We start from the raw sequence: 17,594 nt of genomic DNA, 5'->3' as shown, positions 1-17,594 counted from the left end.
GGCTGCAACTGCAAGAACTCATCGCGAAAAAATACAAAGAATTCAAAACAAGGCCATCGGAATAATTACAAATGCGCCTTGGTTCATACGAAACAGCACTCTTCGCAATGATTTAAAAATTAAACCCACGGATTCTGAAATTCTAAAAGCTTCTCATAACTTTTTTATGAAATGTGACAGTCATCCTAAGAATATCATATAAAAAAAAACTAGGAAATTATGATTTCACAATTGAACAACGTTACAAGAGGCCCCGCACTATTCACCATAATAGTCGGTGGTAATATATATATTTTTGTTTTCTTCTTAGTTAGCCAAGATTTTACTTCATTTTCTTTACCTATAGATTTACTTATCAAATTACAAAGCACTATGGACTTTGTTTCTGCCAAAGCAGGTAGACTTTGTGTGTAAATAGTTTTTACTCTTGTGAAACGTTTCAATGTACTGCAAATTGTGTTTTTCATCATTTTACTTGCCAATTATTGCTTATCAAAAGAATAATTTTTATGAAATTTTAAAAATGCCTTACAATATATCCTGCAAGAGATGGCGCAACCAGGGCTCCAGTCAACTAAAATGCTTTTGATCACTACTAATAGATGGCGCCACACGAGCACCTCTTTTGTTCAAAGTTTACTTATTTTACGGACGGCGGCACAGGAGCCTCCGTCGCTAGTAATCTCTGAGTTCTAGCACAGCATGTGTACAAGTACTTCCATATTATTGGATACAACTTACTCGATTCTTCAAGCATTTAAAAGTCAAGTATCATATATTGGTAAAGGCCGTTAATGGTCGATTGCCTCCTACTTAAGTGATAAGACATAGACATAGACATAGTTTTATGTCATGTAGGTTTAGTACCGATCATGCAGTGGACGAGAGAGGAGCGCGCGTTCTCCGTGGAGTCGTACTTTTCAACGTACTGCATTTTCATCCATATAAATTGGCAGTGGTGCAAAAACTTAATCCACGCGATTTTCTTTCACGAAAATATACATGCAAAGCCGTTCTTGACAATACGCCTCATGATGCCCTTGTGTTCTTTAGCGATGAGGCTCATTTTCATCTTTCCGGTTGCAGTATGCATTAAGCAAAACATGCGATAATGTAGTGGCACGATTTCCCGAGAATTTCAAGAGCAGCTCCTCCATACAGAACGTGTGACTGTTTGGTGTGCATTGTCCAGAATAGGCATCATTGGACCATGATTTACTGGAGAACAATTCCCTGGATGCCTTATCTCCTTACGAGGCGTCCAGGGTCCTATTTTTTATGATTTATTTATAACCCCAATAATTATAATTATCCGATGCTTGGGAGGGTCAGAATTATACGACTGTGCCACGCATTCTAAATAAAGAAATTCTAGATGGATGTAACTTGATCGCTATCAAACGGAAACTTTTCCGATCACATCAAGTATAGTAAGACCCCGCTTAACGCGGGGGATACGTTCCATCAAAGTAGAGCGTAATGTGAAACAGCGCTAAACGAGGCTATCTTTACATGTAAATATTGGGGTTAGGGAAAGATGGCTAGGAAATTGGTTAGGTACTAAATTTAAAAAGTATGTTTTTTTAATAAAAATAAAACCAAACATTTATTTCTTAAAGCCCAAATTAATACCACATTATTATTTCTTGCAAAAATAAAAACAAAATATAAATAACAAAACGAATATTCTTAAAAAAACAAATAAAATTCTCAGTCATATTTAGTTAGCCTTCCGCGTTTTCAGTGATCTGCCTTTTTGTGACAAAAGCATCTAATATTGTTTGCCTTTTTCTTTTGCGTTGTTCTCTTAAAAGTTCTTCATAAACGGATAGAGCATCTCTAACACCACGCCTTACTTTTGAGCTCCTGTCAAAATTCGGATCATTTTCAATGAATTGATCCATTATTTCAGTTATGGTAGACAAACTCCTTTTTACAAACGCCATCGAAAGTTCTTTTTGCTCTTCTTCTGAATCACTGCTGTCAACATTTTTGTTTTCTTCTTGTTCAGTTAATTCCTTGAGCTCATCATTAGAAAGACTAGCCGCTGCTTCTTGAATTATTTCTTCGACATCTTCCACATTTACCCCTTCAAAATATGTCTGTACAATACCGCACCAAACAAGAAATACAAGTACACTCTTTCGGATATGTATTTGAAACCTATCGCTGCATAATATTTCGGGGAATCCCCGTATGCTGCGAGCGATTTCGTGGAATCCCCGGGTTGAAATAAAAGAGCGCTAAACCGAAACAGCGCTAAACGAAACAGCGTTAAGTGGGGTCTTATTGTATATAATTTTATTGTCATAAAACTGAAATAACTTTTAAGTAAAAATAGTTGGAAACTATAAAATGAAGATAACAAGACTTCGTTATGTATGTATATAATTCAGGTATTATTTATTTGAAGCAATTTATTAATTTAACCTTATTATTTTACAGGTCCGGAATCGGACGGTCCTAGCAGTACAAATAATTTGAAGCTGGGCCTGCAGTTGGCATTGAAAGAGCGAGACTCTGCGTTGAGAGAAAACGCTGCCGCCGTCCAACAGCGAGAGTCCGCTTTGCGTCAGTACAGCAAAATGAAGCATGAGAGGGACAGGGCGTTAGCGAATCTAGAATCATTGTCACCCAAGCTGTCCAACAGGTACGTAACTCGAACATTATACTGCTGTCGTCATTGGCTATCTCATTCTGCGGAGAAATTTTAAAAATAGACAGATTTCAGGAAACAGTTTTAAAAATTGTGGTTAATACTGTTTCATTTAAACCTATACGCTCCTTCTTCGACTTATCAGCAATTATTGTGCCGCTCTGTTGGCATGGTTGTGGGAACCGATTGCCGAAACCTTGGTCCGGGTTCGAATCCCTGAAAAGCCATGAGTGTTTGTAAGTGTACATTGCAATTGCGCTTGCAGGCACTTAAAATACTTTCGAGAGTTTGATGCAAGGGGAAAGCAGTTGGGAGATCCTTAGATCCTGGGGATTGTTCCCTGGTGATTCATCTTCAAAACTGGGACGGATTTAGGCAAATTCGCATTGCCTTCTACATTCTGTGGGGTAAAGGCCTGAGCTAACAACAAGCGAAAATTTTTTACTCTTGTTGCGAGAAATGACTTGATCTCAGACTAACTCTCAGACAGTGAGCTAAGTTACAACAGCATGCATGATTGTGGTATAGCCTTTGTTATTCAACATCCTTAAGTGATTGGTGTTCAGATGACCCCGGAACGTTTTTTTGAAAATTGTGAGATCTGATAGTTTGTGTCAATGCACACTGATGGAAAATGAAATCTCAATACCAAAAAGGAGTTGTGCTAGATAAACGAAATTTGAAAGGCATATGCACATCTGAAAGATAACGTCTGTGCAAATTTTGCGCTAGGCAAATTAAGTGTGGCGCTAGTAGTACTACTATGAATATGCAAATCACGTTTTCCTTTAAATACCCCAGTAAACTTCGTGTGCTGGGCGTTGTGAGCGAGATTTAAGACAAGAATGCCTTTACAAAGATGAAGAGGGCAGTATCAGTAGTTTACTAAGGTTGAACGAGACCTTATAATAGGGCTATGAGAAGATGCAGAAAGACTTGTCAGGGAGATAGCCTGTGTATGTGTATGTGTGTTCGTAGCAGTGGTCATGGAAAGTAAACTCCCAAGAAGGACGGGATCCAGCCGAACACCTGCCACCACTCAAAGGGAAGACCGTCATATTCTCGGCATGTCTGTAGCATATCGCACTGTAGACATTCGAGCTTTTATTGGCACGAGAGTTACACAGCAAAATCTAACAAATCGATTATGTGAAGGAGAATTCGGAGCCAAACACTCTGTAGTGGCCAACCACTAACATCCAAATCACTGCCATCTGCATCTTCGGTGGTGTCAAGCTAGAGCTAATTGGAGGATAGATTAGAGATCTGCTATGTTCTCAGATAAAAACCATTTCTTTTTTTGGTGCCAGTGATGGCCGTATGTTAGCTAGAAGGAGGCCAGTTGAACGCTTGGAACTAAGCTGGCTGCGACGTAGACACGTTGGACGAACATCAGGAGTAATGGTCTGGGGAAAGTTTTCTGTGACAGCAAGAGCACTCTCGTCGTTATTCCATACACTTTGATAGCAAATTTGTACATCACACTGGTGTGATTGCGTCGGTTGTGTTGCCATTCTTGAGTAATATTCCAGAGAGCATTCTCCAACAGAATAATTTATGCTCCCATACGGGTGCTATCACCCAACTTGCTCTACGGAGTGTTGACTTGTTGCTTGGCCTAGGAAATTGCCCGATATTTCTTCCATCGAGATGACTGGACTATAAATCCATCATCATCAACAACCAGCTTGAACCATGCTGATTTGACTGTTGGAAATAGACTGCATGGAACTCCATCGCGTAAAATGACATATGGCACCTGTACGGTGCAATGCATGCGCGTTTACATGCTTGTATTCAGCATCGACGCAACTACAGCGGTTGTAAATGTACCACCGTTTCACATTTGAAATAGCTCTTCTCGCGCATACTTTAACCTGTGACCTGTGTTTAACCTGTGACCCCAAAACACTAATCAAATAGTAACTGTAACCTAGACAAATATTTTGCCTACATTTTATTCCTCTAAACTGATATCGTCTTCGTGTTGGATTTCATTTTCCGTCAGTGCATTTAGAAGACTTCGCTACTGGCAATGAAGTTGTTGTTAGGTTTATGAGCCAAGTTATACTTCTGATAGAGGACTTTTCGTTCAATGCTTAAGAAAGTTTGATACAATATTTTTTTATCTAATAGTGATGTAACGGAAGGATGTTAGATAGGTTTGGTTCACCGTATTTTGGAGACATCGCTATTGACGTTGAGGCTGTTATCACGTTGATAAACCAAATTAAAAAATAAATATCTTCTGAAAGAAACAAAAAGTTTTAATGCAGCTCTTTTGTAAATGTGACAGGAGTAATGGGAGTTAGTGGTTGAGTTGCCCGGAATCGACTCTCTTTGTTCTTTATTAATGAAAAATTCTGATCAGCATTCTGAAAACAAACTTGATAGAAAAAAGAAACGGGCTATTTGTGCTGCGTGTTAAAATCATCCCATAATTTTATATTTGCAATAATAAAAATATTTAATTACACAATAAAAGTAGGTCCGTTAGGATTTCCATCGAAAAATAAAGGCACGCTCATGTTTTTCGTTTTCAGTCACCTACAATTACGTTTACAAAGTCAAAATTTTTTTGCACTGATTCGCTTTTGTGTGTAGTCTTTTCGTAGTTTTAAAATTTCTTTTCAGTAAGAAGATTTGTATTTTAGAAAGTCATGATTCTTTTCTATTGACAGATATAGCTCTAGTACGTTTGGCCGTATTCAAATAATCCAATTCAACCCAATTAGTGGCTATTCATTTGACATTTCTAATAGAGTGTAAAAAAAAATCTAGTCTAAAACGTGACAGACAAAATTAATGCCATACAAGTAAAAGGCCTATCAGTTTGGAAATCAAATATTGAAATTAAAGATAATGAAAAGATTACGACTATTGTTTCTTTAAATTCATGTACAGTCTTAGAATCACTGTTTTAGATGAACTATTTATTGTGAAATAATTTTATGCTCACTTTTATTGAAAATATTTAATAGTACTTAAATATTCAAATTAAATTTTGTAGTAAATAAAATCTTCTGTATTGTAGATGAAGCGATTAATAACACACTGTTTATATTTGTGTGAAATATATTAGAAAGCAGATCTTGCAGCCTCAGGAATAACTGTATCATATTCGGTGTAACACTAAAACATCAACTTTAATATTTAATGCCCGCAACTACAATTTATGATTAGGAATAAGCAAAAATTACTGACACAAATTAATTATGAAAGCTTATTTTCGAGAAATCTGAACATTTTTCACTTTATTACGTTTTTTTATTCTAATTTTAGTGCGTATTTTAATGTGTGAAAACATACATTTCTATTTTGTAACTTCAAAAACTTTTCAAAAGACTCATTTTTGTTATAGCATTGCCTAATATTGTTAAAAAAAGGGTATTAACTTTTAAATAAATGAGGAGTTTGGACTTTATAACGTTTCAGTACGTTAACTGTTTCAGAAAAAAAGGTGAAACGGAATTAAGCTTAAAACTATCAATAGATGGCAGCACTATATGTTTGCATCCGAAGATTAATCTAGCACGAAATTAAAATTCTTCAATTTATAAAAATATAACAACTATTAATGAAAACAAAAGGAAATGAAGAATAAAAAATAAAAAAGAAGCAGATTTAATCAGCCAGGAGGTTCTTCTGTATAACAGATTTGAATGAAAATATATCAAAATTGATAAGAAAAGCATCTTTATTGTAAATAGACGGCAGGTTGTGACGCTACTTTTATTCGTATGCATTAATGCATCATGTTTTAGAATTATTGATAATTATATACTTTAAAATAAACAAAGTAAAAGAACATCTGAAAGATTTCAGATTTTAAATTACGTCCGAAGGGGCGTTTTAACATTTTGTGTTACCTTTATTCATTAAATATCATGTTATTCGCTCTTAAGCTATAAAATTCAGTTCAAGAGCAATATCACAAAATAATTTTAAATTGAGCATATCCCCCCTTTAGAATTTCCAATATACAGTCTCACAGGCTGGAGATAAAATTTTTTTTTCTATACAACACTGCCATTGCCTGCTTTGAAATCCTTAAAAAACCGTTAAAGTTTTACAAAATATGAAACTGATAATAAAACAAATTCCCAATTTCAAATTTGGGCTCTCATATGCCCATATTCGCAGTAGGATTACGTCATTCAAAATTTGATGGCTCTAGGTACCGTCATTTTATCACAATGCGAGAAACATACATACATTTATGCAGAATCTTTATTATTTAACTTCTTCAAATATTATACAGGACGATAATATTTGGTGGCAGCAGTTTGAAAAGTGAAACGGACATTCAGAGTGATTCGACGCAAAATCGCAGAACGAAAACAATAGCCCCTCTTTGGACTAATAATGAAATGAAATAAAACTGGAAATTTTTTCACCTATCGTTAAAACTGTGTGATACATTATGATTAAAATCTTTTATGATTTAGTCAAGATAATATTTTTTAAAAATATGAGTAGATTGACACCTAGTAAAAAAAATCTCAATAAAAAGGTTTAACGACTAAAAAAAAAATGTTTTTAAATTTAAAAACCATGGTCTGCTTATTTTATTGTCGTAATCTTGTTTTCTAATTTTAAAATGTTATTTCTGTTTTTCTGCACTCATGCTTTATACTTAAACTGCTTTTAATATTAGCTACCAGCATGTTATTTTAATTGTCACTTGATGACTTTCCGAATCTCACAGATTCTTAGTTTCTTAGTTTCGAAGTGTCTCAGTGGGTATCTTAACAGAAATTTTGTGTTCTAAAATTCTAATTTTATCATATGTTTCCTATGAAAAGTTTCATGAAATTGTTTTTATTGTTCTAAAGGGACTTGGATGTGTCTCCGTCACCAGAAAATGGAGATTGCGACGCATCTCCTAAATGGACCGAAAAAACATGTTTCTCCGAAGCTTTTACCGATCCCGTCGAAGAAGTGGTGAGTGACAAATTTGTTAGATTTTAATAGATCTAGATTTAAGTCTTATATATACAACTTATTCCAAAATAATAATTGCGGTTGTACTTTTTGAAACGCTTGTGATAGAACAGTAATTCATACTGAATTTATTTTCTAAGTTCTTGTGACTAGAAATAATATTATTCCTTAAAAAAATACAATGGGTATAGAATTTAAAAGGCAACAAATGACTTTATATGCATAATGAGGAAAATTAGATGAAAAATCTACGAAAATGCTTGTGTGAATTACATAAAGCACAGAAACTGTAATTATAAAATTCATAAAGACAATGCGTTTTTAAAGATATTTACTGAAAAATAAAAAGGTGACGCTGACGTAAAAATTTTATAAATCACTGACAAAATATTAATTGAATAATGACCAGTTGATTTGAAAATTTTTATAAAGTCTTGCGAGAATAAATAGTAAATGAATAGTTTCTTACTGTGTCGTTGTATATTGCAAGGTTGTAAGGTTTTTATGTTTATTAATCCAATTGTCTTATTAATGTAGCTGTATACTTTACTTCTTCACTTCGACCCTCAGCAGAATGCAAGTAAATTAAAGTATAAATAAGCGCAGAGTGTCCTGGATTCTTGGGAGAGCTTTTGGCAAAGCAGGCTGACCGTCATTGCTATGCTTCCCACTGGTCTAATTTAATTGATGGGCTTAAACAATAGCTCCTTTGGGCTTTGTTTAAGCCCATCAATGACTTTGTTTAAGCCTTAATCTTTGGCAAGCAGCTTTTGCTTCGCACATGAATTCTGTGTCAAGATATAATAGGGTTTGTTAATTTGTATTTCCCATTCAGTTTGACTTGAGCGTTTGTTCTGAATTACCAGCAGAATTCTTTTTCTCCATATTCTTGTGACTAGAAATAATGTTATTCCTTTAAAAAATGTAATGAATATGGGATTTAAAAGGCACTAACAACTTTATATGCATAATCAGAAAAATTAAATGACCTGACAGATCTACATAAATGCTTGTATTTCTGTCATATTTTTCAAGTTTGTGTTTCTGTCATATTTTAGGTTTTGCAAAATCGTCAGGTTGACTCGTTTATAAATAAGTTTTGTTTTAATTCTTTACTTTCAGCCGTGGTTGCTGTAGTCTGGTGGTAGAATGAGGCGAAAAATAAAAGACTGCTTCATAGTAGTTGGTGTATTTGATTATGGCAAAGCACACTAGGGCTATCTGCCTAAGGGGAGGGATGCCTTCGTGGAGGACTTTCTAAGTAAACTGGCTCGTATACACGTTACACATGGGGAAAACCACGAAAACGCCCATGCAGCCAGCCCGTTTGCGGTATTCAAACCTCGGACCGATCTACCAGTGTTCAGCGACTTTACCGCTCGGCCGCTGGTGGGCCGCTTCATGGTAGGTTTAATAGTTTAAAAGTACTGAAGAATAATATAAGATAATCTATATTTTATTTTTCATTTTTATGCTGTTTTTTGTAGAATATTGTTTATATTTGGCTTGCAAAACAAAATGTGATCAGTCGTAATCGAAACTCAGCAAAATTATATTCTGCAGTTTGATACCTACCCAAAAAGATGGCAAATTCTCATAAGCACCAATAAAACCCAAACAATAATGTTTCGACGTGGAAAATCCCGATCGAGAAATCAGCTGCACAGATGAAGCGCATGCCAGATATGGAGACATATTTTATGAAATAATTATAAAGCTCAAGTGTTGCAAAATAAAAACTCGCAGAGAAATATCGGATATTTGTTGGTACATTTCATATAAGCATACTTTTTGTATTCTCATCCTCAACAAGAAAAAATTTCGCTTTGAGTTTTCTCATGTTTCTTTTCGAAAAGGACTTGCAGTTCTGTACTAATTCGATATGAAAAATTACTTGTACTAATTGGATATGAAAAAGGTGGGCAACAGAGGAGGGGGGTTTAGTTGCCCTCTTCTTCTGTTGCCCACCAGTGGCCGAGCGTTCAAGTCGCTGAATACTATTAATTCCGACCTGGGTTCGATTCCAGGACAATAGGCTGGCTTCATTGGCGTTTTCGCGATTTTCCCCGTGCGTAACGTATATACAAGCCAGTTTCTCTCAGAAAGTCCTCCACGAAGATATCCATCCGCTTAGTCAGGTATCCCATGCGTGCTTTGCCGTAAATGAATAAACCAATCCTCAGTTTTTTGTCTTTGTTTATGCACAAACGCATTTTCTGTATCTATACGTCACAAAACAGGAAGTAAAACAAGTTTAGTACTGCGTTTAACATATTTGATTTTGTGGGACCATATCTATTTTCGGTTCGCAATGCACACATTTAAGCATGCAAAGCACAGACCGCTTTTGTTATGTCAGACATTTCTTAGACATTGTCAGGCCTTTACGCGCGTTCGTTATATGAGGCACTGATCTATCGTAATTTCTAATTGTGAAGTAATTCAATATATCTGTTTTAAAAAATTTTTAAATTATCTTAAAAATTATGAAATTGATTTTAAGCTGCTCTTTAATTAATTGCTCTTTTTAACATGACAGATTCGAACAGATTTCTGTATCATCTGCGATTGCTGTACTTTGTACAAGTTTGAAGACATGTCATGCAGAAAGCGAAAGATAGTATTCAAAATCATAGAAAACAAAAATAGTACCGATTTACGTTTTTTGAAATCTAGAGAGACATTTTGATATCATTCGCCAGTACTTTCCTTTAAAAAATTAGTTTGTTGTCTTGGAACAGAATAATGTCTAAAATTATCAAGCGTCGGAAGAAAGATACAAAAAATTGCCACAAATATTTCCTAACCAGCTTGAAGTGGTTCTAACTGCCGAAGAACTTAACGGTCTATTTCAGTGCATTCAGTTTCTGCAAGTTCGCTTAGCACAGCGATAAAGTAGGAATGTTTCTGATTGCATCGAGAAAATAGGAAAGCTGAAAATGTTCAATAGTTCCACTTGAATGGAATCGTGAACCCGAAACAGCTTCCTCGTAAATACCGTGAGGCTCATTCGAAATGTTAACAATGTTCATCTGGATAACTTAACCACCACCACTACTACTACTACTAATAATAATAATAAAAAAGTCTGAAAGCTTTTTTAGATTTTATACTACGCCTGACGGGTTTTTCTTTTCTTTTTTTTTTCTTTTTTTTTTTTTTTTACGTTTTGTGTATTACCCTTTATTTATTAAATATCATGTTCTTCGCAATTGTAAAAAAAAAAAAAAAAAAAAAAAAAAAAAGAAGTTCAACACCAATATCACAAAATATTTAAAAAGAGCATACTTTTAGAATTTCGGATATATAGTCTCGCTCGCTGAGGATAACTTTTTTTTCCCGGTACAGTGTTGCCATTTGAAATCGTTGAGTTTGTTAATCAAAAATTCGTTAAAGTTTTACAAAATATAAAGCAGATAAAAAAACAAATTCTAAATTCCAAATTTCGGCTTCCAAATGCCCATATTTGAGTGGAGGACTATGCTATTCAAAATTTGATGTCTTTAGGTACCGTTGTTTTTTCACAATGCGAGAAACATACATACAGTCATGCAGATTCTTTATTATTAAATTTCTTTAAATATAATGCAGGGCTCTAATATTTGGTGGCAACAATTTGAAAAGAGAAACGCAGTTTTATAGTGGACGACGCTAAATGCCAAAACAAAAGTAATAGCTCTAATTAATAATGAGCAAATTGTCCCTTTAAGCCTAAAAAGAAGCTCTAATGTTCAGAATTTGACTTTCAACGCTCATTGTGTTTCTGTCTAAAGAGTTGAGATTATAATTGCAAAGATTAAAGAGTTTATGGTTGCACAATGGCAATAGTTCAGGAAGTACAATGGAAGTGCCTTTTCTTCATTTTTTCCTTCAAATGGCCTGGCATTTGCTCGAAAGCATTCATCGAGAATGACGGAATCCATCAGCCGAGCTGTTTCATCACCAAGAACGTCGCTGAGATAGCGTCACAGGGTGTAGACCAGTATTACACCTAATGGTAAGATGACAAGATTCTGGTCATCCGCGCCTTCAACCTGAATGACTCATCATCGCCCACTCAGCGGCATTACTGAACTCACAGGAGAGGAAGAAAAACACTCTTCCACTGAATTACCCAAGTAAGTCAAAACGAACGATGATAGGTGACAATGCTTTTCAGTACTCTAATATTATTTAAATCTGAATTAGTCTGAATAGTTCACTATTAATCTCAACTAATCAATGTGCCATTATTATGAAAGAACTGAGGGATAAAGTGTTACATGATCATTGATTTCGTAAAAATAAAGTAGTTATGGACTTTAAGATAGCTGCTGATGAATGAACAGCCAAGTTTACGTCTGAAAATGCGACCATTTGCTCGCTATATTTTAAAGATAATTATTGTCGAAGGGCTCTGCGAAGCGAGCTTTTGGGAATATCTCTTTGTCAAAATTTTAAAAGAAAAAGTCTATCAGGTTCAGTGTTCCGCCTTACTTGCTTGGGGAACATTCAAGAACCTGACTCGGAACAGGGAGCTTACTAAAGCTGTGTTCAATAAATGTGGGAAGTAGACAAAATACACAGGAAGGGTATACGAAACCCTTTATTTTTTCACTATTTACAATGATTTCCGTACTTCGGAATACAGAGACCAACCACTTGTGGTCTGAACGTAAGAATATAAAAATATTAACTAAACTCTAACTTAACTTTGGAGTAACAAACAAGGGCCTACGTGGAAGATTGGCCGTATATTAACAGGGAGCCGTATGTAGTACAGAGAACTGTTAACACTACAATACGTTTAAAATTATTAAGAGGATTAAACCTCTGGTCTGGAAGGCAACCAGCAACCGAGTAAAACTGCTAAGGCAAGCGGCCTGCTTCTACTAACTCTAATTCTGGCCGGAAGTAGAAAATAAGAAGTGATAGTAAAGATTTAAAATAAAATAAACGTTAGTAAAACTTAAGATCCTTACAAGTCTATATATGAATTTGTTAGGTATTCAAAAAAGAAAATCATCAGAAAAGCAAGTGTAAAACTTAAAAAAAAAAAAAAAAAAAAAAAAAAAAAAAAATTAGTCATTTTTTAGAAATATTCCCATCTTTTATTATTAATGATACTGATGACAAATATAATAAATAAAAATAAGCAATATCATCAGAAACGAAAATTTTTTGCAAAAATAAAACGACTCAATAAAAATACCACTTATGAAATGATAATCACAAGTCTTTTGAAGAAAACTCAAGAGTTTGAATTGCTTAAATCTGAAAATATTCTCCGAAAAAAGAAATTTAATGCACTCACACGAAGGAGAGAATTGCACACACATACAGTCAAGTTTTATGCGAGAGTCGAACCCACAATGGTTTTGGTTAGCAGTCAGCTCTCCTTAAATATTATATTGTCCAGAGCGGCTTTTTTTTCATTCATTCATGTAAGAATAACGTGAGATCTTCCTCTTTCCGGAATAGGAAACCTGAAACTTAAGAGAAATATCCGCATTACGCCTCCTTTGTTTTCGAAAGATAAGATCTGGTCTTTTAAAAGTTTGCAAATTTATTAATTTAAACTCGGTGTTTCGTTCATTATAATGTAGAGAAACGGAAGTTATCTCAATTAAAACAGCTTTTATTTAAAATTTTTCGAGTACTTTAAAAATGTTATTCAATGTATATAACATAAAATTTCTTCGAATGATCTTAAGGCTTCACTGCATTCATTTGCGTTTCTTAAAAATTTATTAGTATTAATTTTAAAATAAGCTACTGGGAATTTTTCTGTGTTATCTTTAAGATAATATTGCTCCCATAAAATATTAATCTGCCCGGACTAAAAGTTAAAAAGCTGAAAGTTTGTTGAGGGATGAATATGAAGTTATTTTCCCAAAATCTTGAAAACTCGGTGATTGGTTGCCTCAATTGTGCATCTAATCCACAATGTTCTAAAGTTTGTCGTCAGTTTGCTGGAAAGTAATATTCTCTGAACGAATTCTCTAAGCCGGGCCAGGAGATTTATTTTGACCAACTGCCGCTTAAATAGGAGAATCTCCGCGTTTCCGAATCATCATGAGTAGGATCCTCATTTCCGGAAACAGCGGTACCTGATTGCTCATCTGCTGCAATCATTTCACCCTGATTGGATACTCGCCCTAATCACCGCAGCTAATCTATCCCGGAATTTTGTGTCTCTATGAAATGCTGAGCGGAGTATTTTCTGGAAAAGTCTCTCTTGATTAGAAACCTTTTGCGTGACAATTTTTATTGTTAACTCATTCGAGAAATACTGGTTGGCTGACATTTCGCGCATTTTTTTTTTTTTTTAAATACTACATTTTAATAATGGAAATGTTTGGTATTCCAGTGCTGTCTACTATCAATTTATACTTTTTGAAAAATAATTTCTGTAAAGTATATTAAAAATATGTAAATAAAAAAATAAAAACTGAAAGCTTTCAGATTTTATATTACGCCCAAAGGGGCATTTTTTCTAAAGTTTTGTGCGTTACCTTAATTTATTAAATATCATGTTCTTCTCACTGTTGCATGCGTACGGGTTCGTTACGAAAGGAATGCACAAGTCCGATGAAAAATGAACAAAAATTAATTATTATCACAAGAAATATGCTTAAATTTCTTCAAATTATCGTGCATATTACAATAGCTCACAGTAGTTATCTTTTAACTGCTCAAATGTTCAATAGAACTTAATTCCAAAACAGCTAAAGAAAGCTAATCCGCGAATTCGCTACAATCAACAAGAGCAGTTTTCTAAACAACAAACTAAGTAATTACCACGAACTTTTTATTTTATTTATGTCTGATTCACATCAGGTATACAACTACTTTGAGTTTTGACCTGTTCAATCTGTGCAGCCTATGAAGGCCACTCACGGTTTACCACGAACTGAGAGGTTTTCCTCCTTTTATAACATTTTGAAATCACGTGCGAGAATTTTCTGGTACTTTCTCGAAATCAAAAAGACATATTTATTTATTTAATGTTAAATGCACGTGCTCTTGTATTTTTAATTTTCCGGCTTAGCTTTCTTCTTTTAATATTATTTCTTGCGCTCAATAGCAATATCACAAAATATTTAAAATCAGCATATTCTTCCGATAGACAATCGTGCGCGCTGGAGGTAATTTTTTTTTTCCTGTACAATGTTGCCATTTTTCGCTTTGAAATCGTTGAGTTTGTTAATCACAATTCGTTAAAGTTTGACAAAATGTGAAATAGATAATAAAACAAATTTGAAATTGAAAATTCAAAATTCGGGCTTCCAGGTGCCCACGGAGAATTACGTTATTTAAAATTTGATGGCTCTAGGTACCGTCGTTTTTTCAGAATGGAGGAAACATTGATGCACTCATGCACATTCTACTGTATTTAATTTCTTTTAAAATAATACAAAGCGATAATATTTGGTGGCAACAATTTGAAAAGTGATTCAACGCAAACTCCTTTTTCGAGACTAGCTCTTATTCGAGCCCCTCTGAGCTAACGCTCCTTTCGGCTAATAATTTAAAGTGTTTAAATTTGGTTTGAGCATGTTTCTGAGACATCTTGCGTGAAAATGAATAAAATGTGGCACATTTTCAACATCAGATAGGAAATGACATCTTTTCTGCCTGCATTTGAACAACATTGACAGCTCAAAAATCACAGTCGATGCTATATCGGTGTAGATCTTACATAGGTATCGATCTTTTGTACGCTAAAAAATAATAATTTAATGAAATTCTCTCCTTCTTGATGATCTCTACCATCTTTTTACCGAATTCTTCACTAATTATGAGCTTTGCCTATGCTATAGCAGTGTTGAGCCTATGATATATATCTATGGTTATGCTGACTCTACGGAATCTTAGTTTTGTGTCTGTGACTATCCTACATGATACCGAATGATATGCTAGCGTTCACAGTATGCAGTGCCGATCAATGGCTGTGACGACTGTTTGCCGAGACAAATGTGCAGAAATGCTTGCTCAGCGATTCAGTGTCGATACTGTGTAGTGCCGGTCATATGCAATATTGATCCTATGAACGTAAGCCGACTTGAAGCGGTGTAAATTGAAGCGAAGTTAAAATAAGATATAATATTAGTAATTAGTTATTTTCTAAGATCTAGAGTTATCCACGAAGTGTACTCGAAAAATGCTTTATTCTGTGAAACTGATAGTTTCAAAATTTTTTTTTCTGTTCAAGGTAATAATGCTTTAGAACAGTGTTTCTTAACCTTCTTTTACTCGCGTACGACTTGATTTATCATTTCGTTTACTCGCATATCTATTCCTATATATTATTTTACTCGCGTTCCTCTTGGCCTTGGCTGTTCTACGTACCCCACTGCCACCCTCATTATGCATAATTACTAACATCTACCATTGCAGTAATAATAATAACTATAATACGGAGACATTTTTACTAGTTATGCAAAAATTACGTGCATTGATAATTGTGCACATTTAATTAAATTTTAAAAACTGTAAGCACATTTAATAGGAATCTTGAGGCTGTTCGGCAGCACTCAGTGATTTAAAATTCGAATCCGAAGATGAAGCATTCTGTCTCAGGTCCGAACGTACGCTTGGAAATCCTTTCCTAAAATGTTTCCCAGAGCACAGGTTTGCTGGGCAGTGCAAGATGTGTGGTTCCTCGTGTGTCGTCGAGTGCATCGCGAGTTGTAGCGTGAAGAGTCTCGAGAGTACGTGGAGTTCCGAGAACGACCAAGTAGAGTCGGGAGCTGTACTCCGGAAAGCAGAGTCGGGTGCTTTGCAGGAAGCTGTCTCCACCGTGATAGCTTGATAACCTGAAGGCTGTGTCGCTGATTGTTCCAGCGTGTTTATAGCAGATCTTAGATGACTGTAAAAAGTGTTATTGGAGCTGTCCTGATTAATATTGGCTAAATAAAGTGTGTTTCGATACTTCATCATGTGTCGTCGTTATTCACTCCAAATCCACACGAACCCGGTACGAACGTAAAAGAAGAAAGTAACGTAACACTATTTATTTAACTGTTCGCTCCCCCTTCTCCCATTCTTAATCCTTCTCCCCCCTCTTTCTGAAGAAGTAGCGACCTATGTCAGTCGCCTTAAGAGTCGGTAACGTTTTATTTAAAGTCTATACAAGTCTACAGTAGTTCCCCTCCGTTTTCAGTTATACTTTTTTTTCAATTATATGTTTTTATTACGAGAGTTTTCTATCTCAATGACTTCATATGTGTAAATATATAAGCTGTATAAGTTTTACGAATTTAGTATTTAATTTTATTCCTGTCTTTTTAACGAATTCGTGCATTTTTAACCCTTTATGTCACCTTTGTGCTATGTTCGCTTCTCTAAATCAAAATATTATTCTGAAATCAGTAGGCAATTTTAATGCCATTCAAACCATTTGAAAGTAAAGCATTCTATGTATTTTCTATGCTTTCTTTGCGACATACGCTGGGAGGATATATTACATCAATAGGTTCACCTCGAAAAATGCGGGAATATTGATGCGCAGAAATGTACTGTAGATGTGAATTATATCGTGATTCTTGAAAAGAAGAAATCCCTTTCCTGCTGACTGTAGTCTCAATGGGAAAAGCACTGGGAAAAGAAAAAAAAAAAAAAAATTATTGTACTAATATTAATAATCCCTTCATAGTTAATTTTATTCTCGGTTATAGCTGAACATAATAGATAAACAGCAATAAATTTTTGTACTTGTGGAACAGCTGATAAAACTATTTACCTTCCGAGCAAATCCGGAATGTTCGCTACCGCTGATCCCTGTATTCTGAAAAGCAGGAGCCTTGGAAGAAGTTCATGGTGCCTCCCAGGATCAACAGAACAAGCAGCCTGCTATCTAAATTCCTTTTTTGCGTCTCTGGAGTGTAATTATTTTTATTATGTAGTTGGGAGATTTATTGAATTCTTGCTTTTGTCGAGAGTTTTGCGAACTCCTGTTACGTATATCTGGAGCCGTAATTTTAACAGATATCCTTTTATTCAGCGGGAATGG

At 34.9% G+C, this 17,594-nt stretch overlaps 1 protein-coding gene across 2 annotated transcripts in view; it reads left to right on the top strand.

Annotated features, from left to right (window-relative positions):
* LOC118190059 (tight junction protein 1-like) overlaps positions 1–17,594 on the top strand; it is a 663,736-nt gene that overhangs the window by 67,666 nt on the left and 578,476 nt on the right. For both annotated transcript variants that reach the window (XM_085816638.1, XM_085816637.1), the window contains exons 2-3: positions 2,446–2,650; positions 7,492–7,600. In XM_085816638.1, the coding sequence (XP_085672764.1) occupies positions 2,446–2,650; positions 7,492–7,600 (314 nt within the window). The remainder of the gene's footprint in view (positions 1–2,445; positions 2,651–7,491; positions 7,601–17,594) is intronic.

Source organism: Stegodyphus dumicola, chromosome 5 (assembly GCF_044657685.1).
Source record: "Stegodyphus dumicola isolate Sdum_Otavi_A_Nest chromosome 5, ASM4465768v1".
NCBI lineage: Eukaryota > Metazoa > Arthropoda > Arachnida > Araneae > Eresidae > Stegodyphus > Stegodyphus dumicola.
This window is presented reverse-complemented; position numbering and strand designations above follow the sequence as displayed.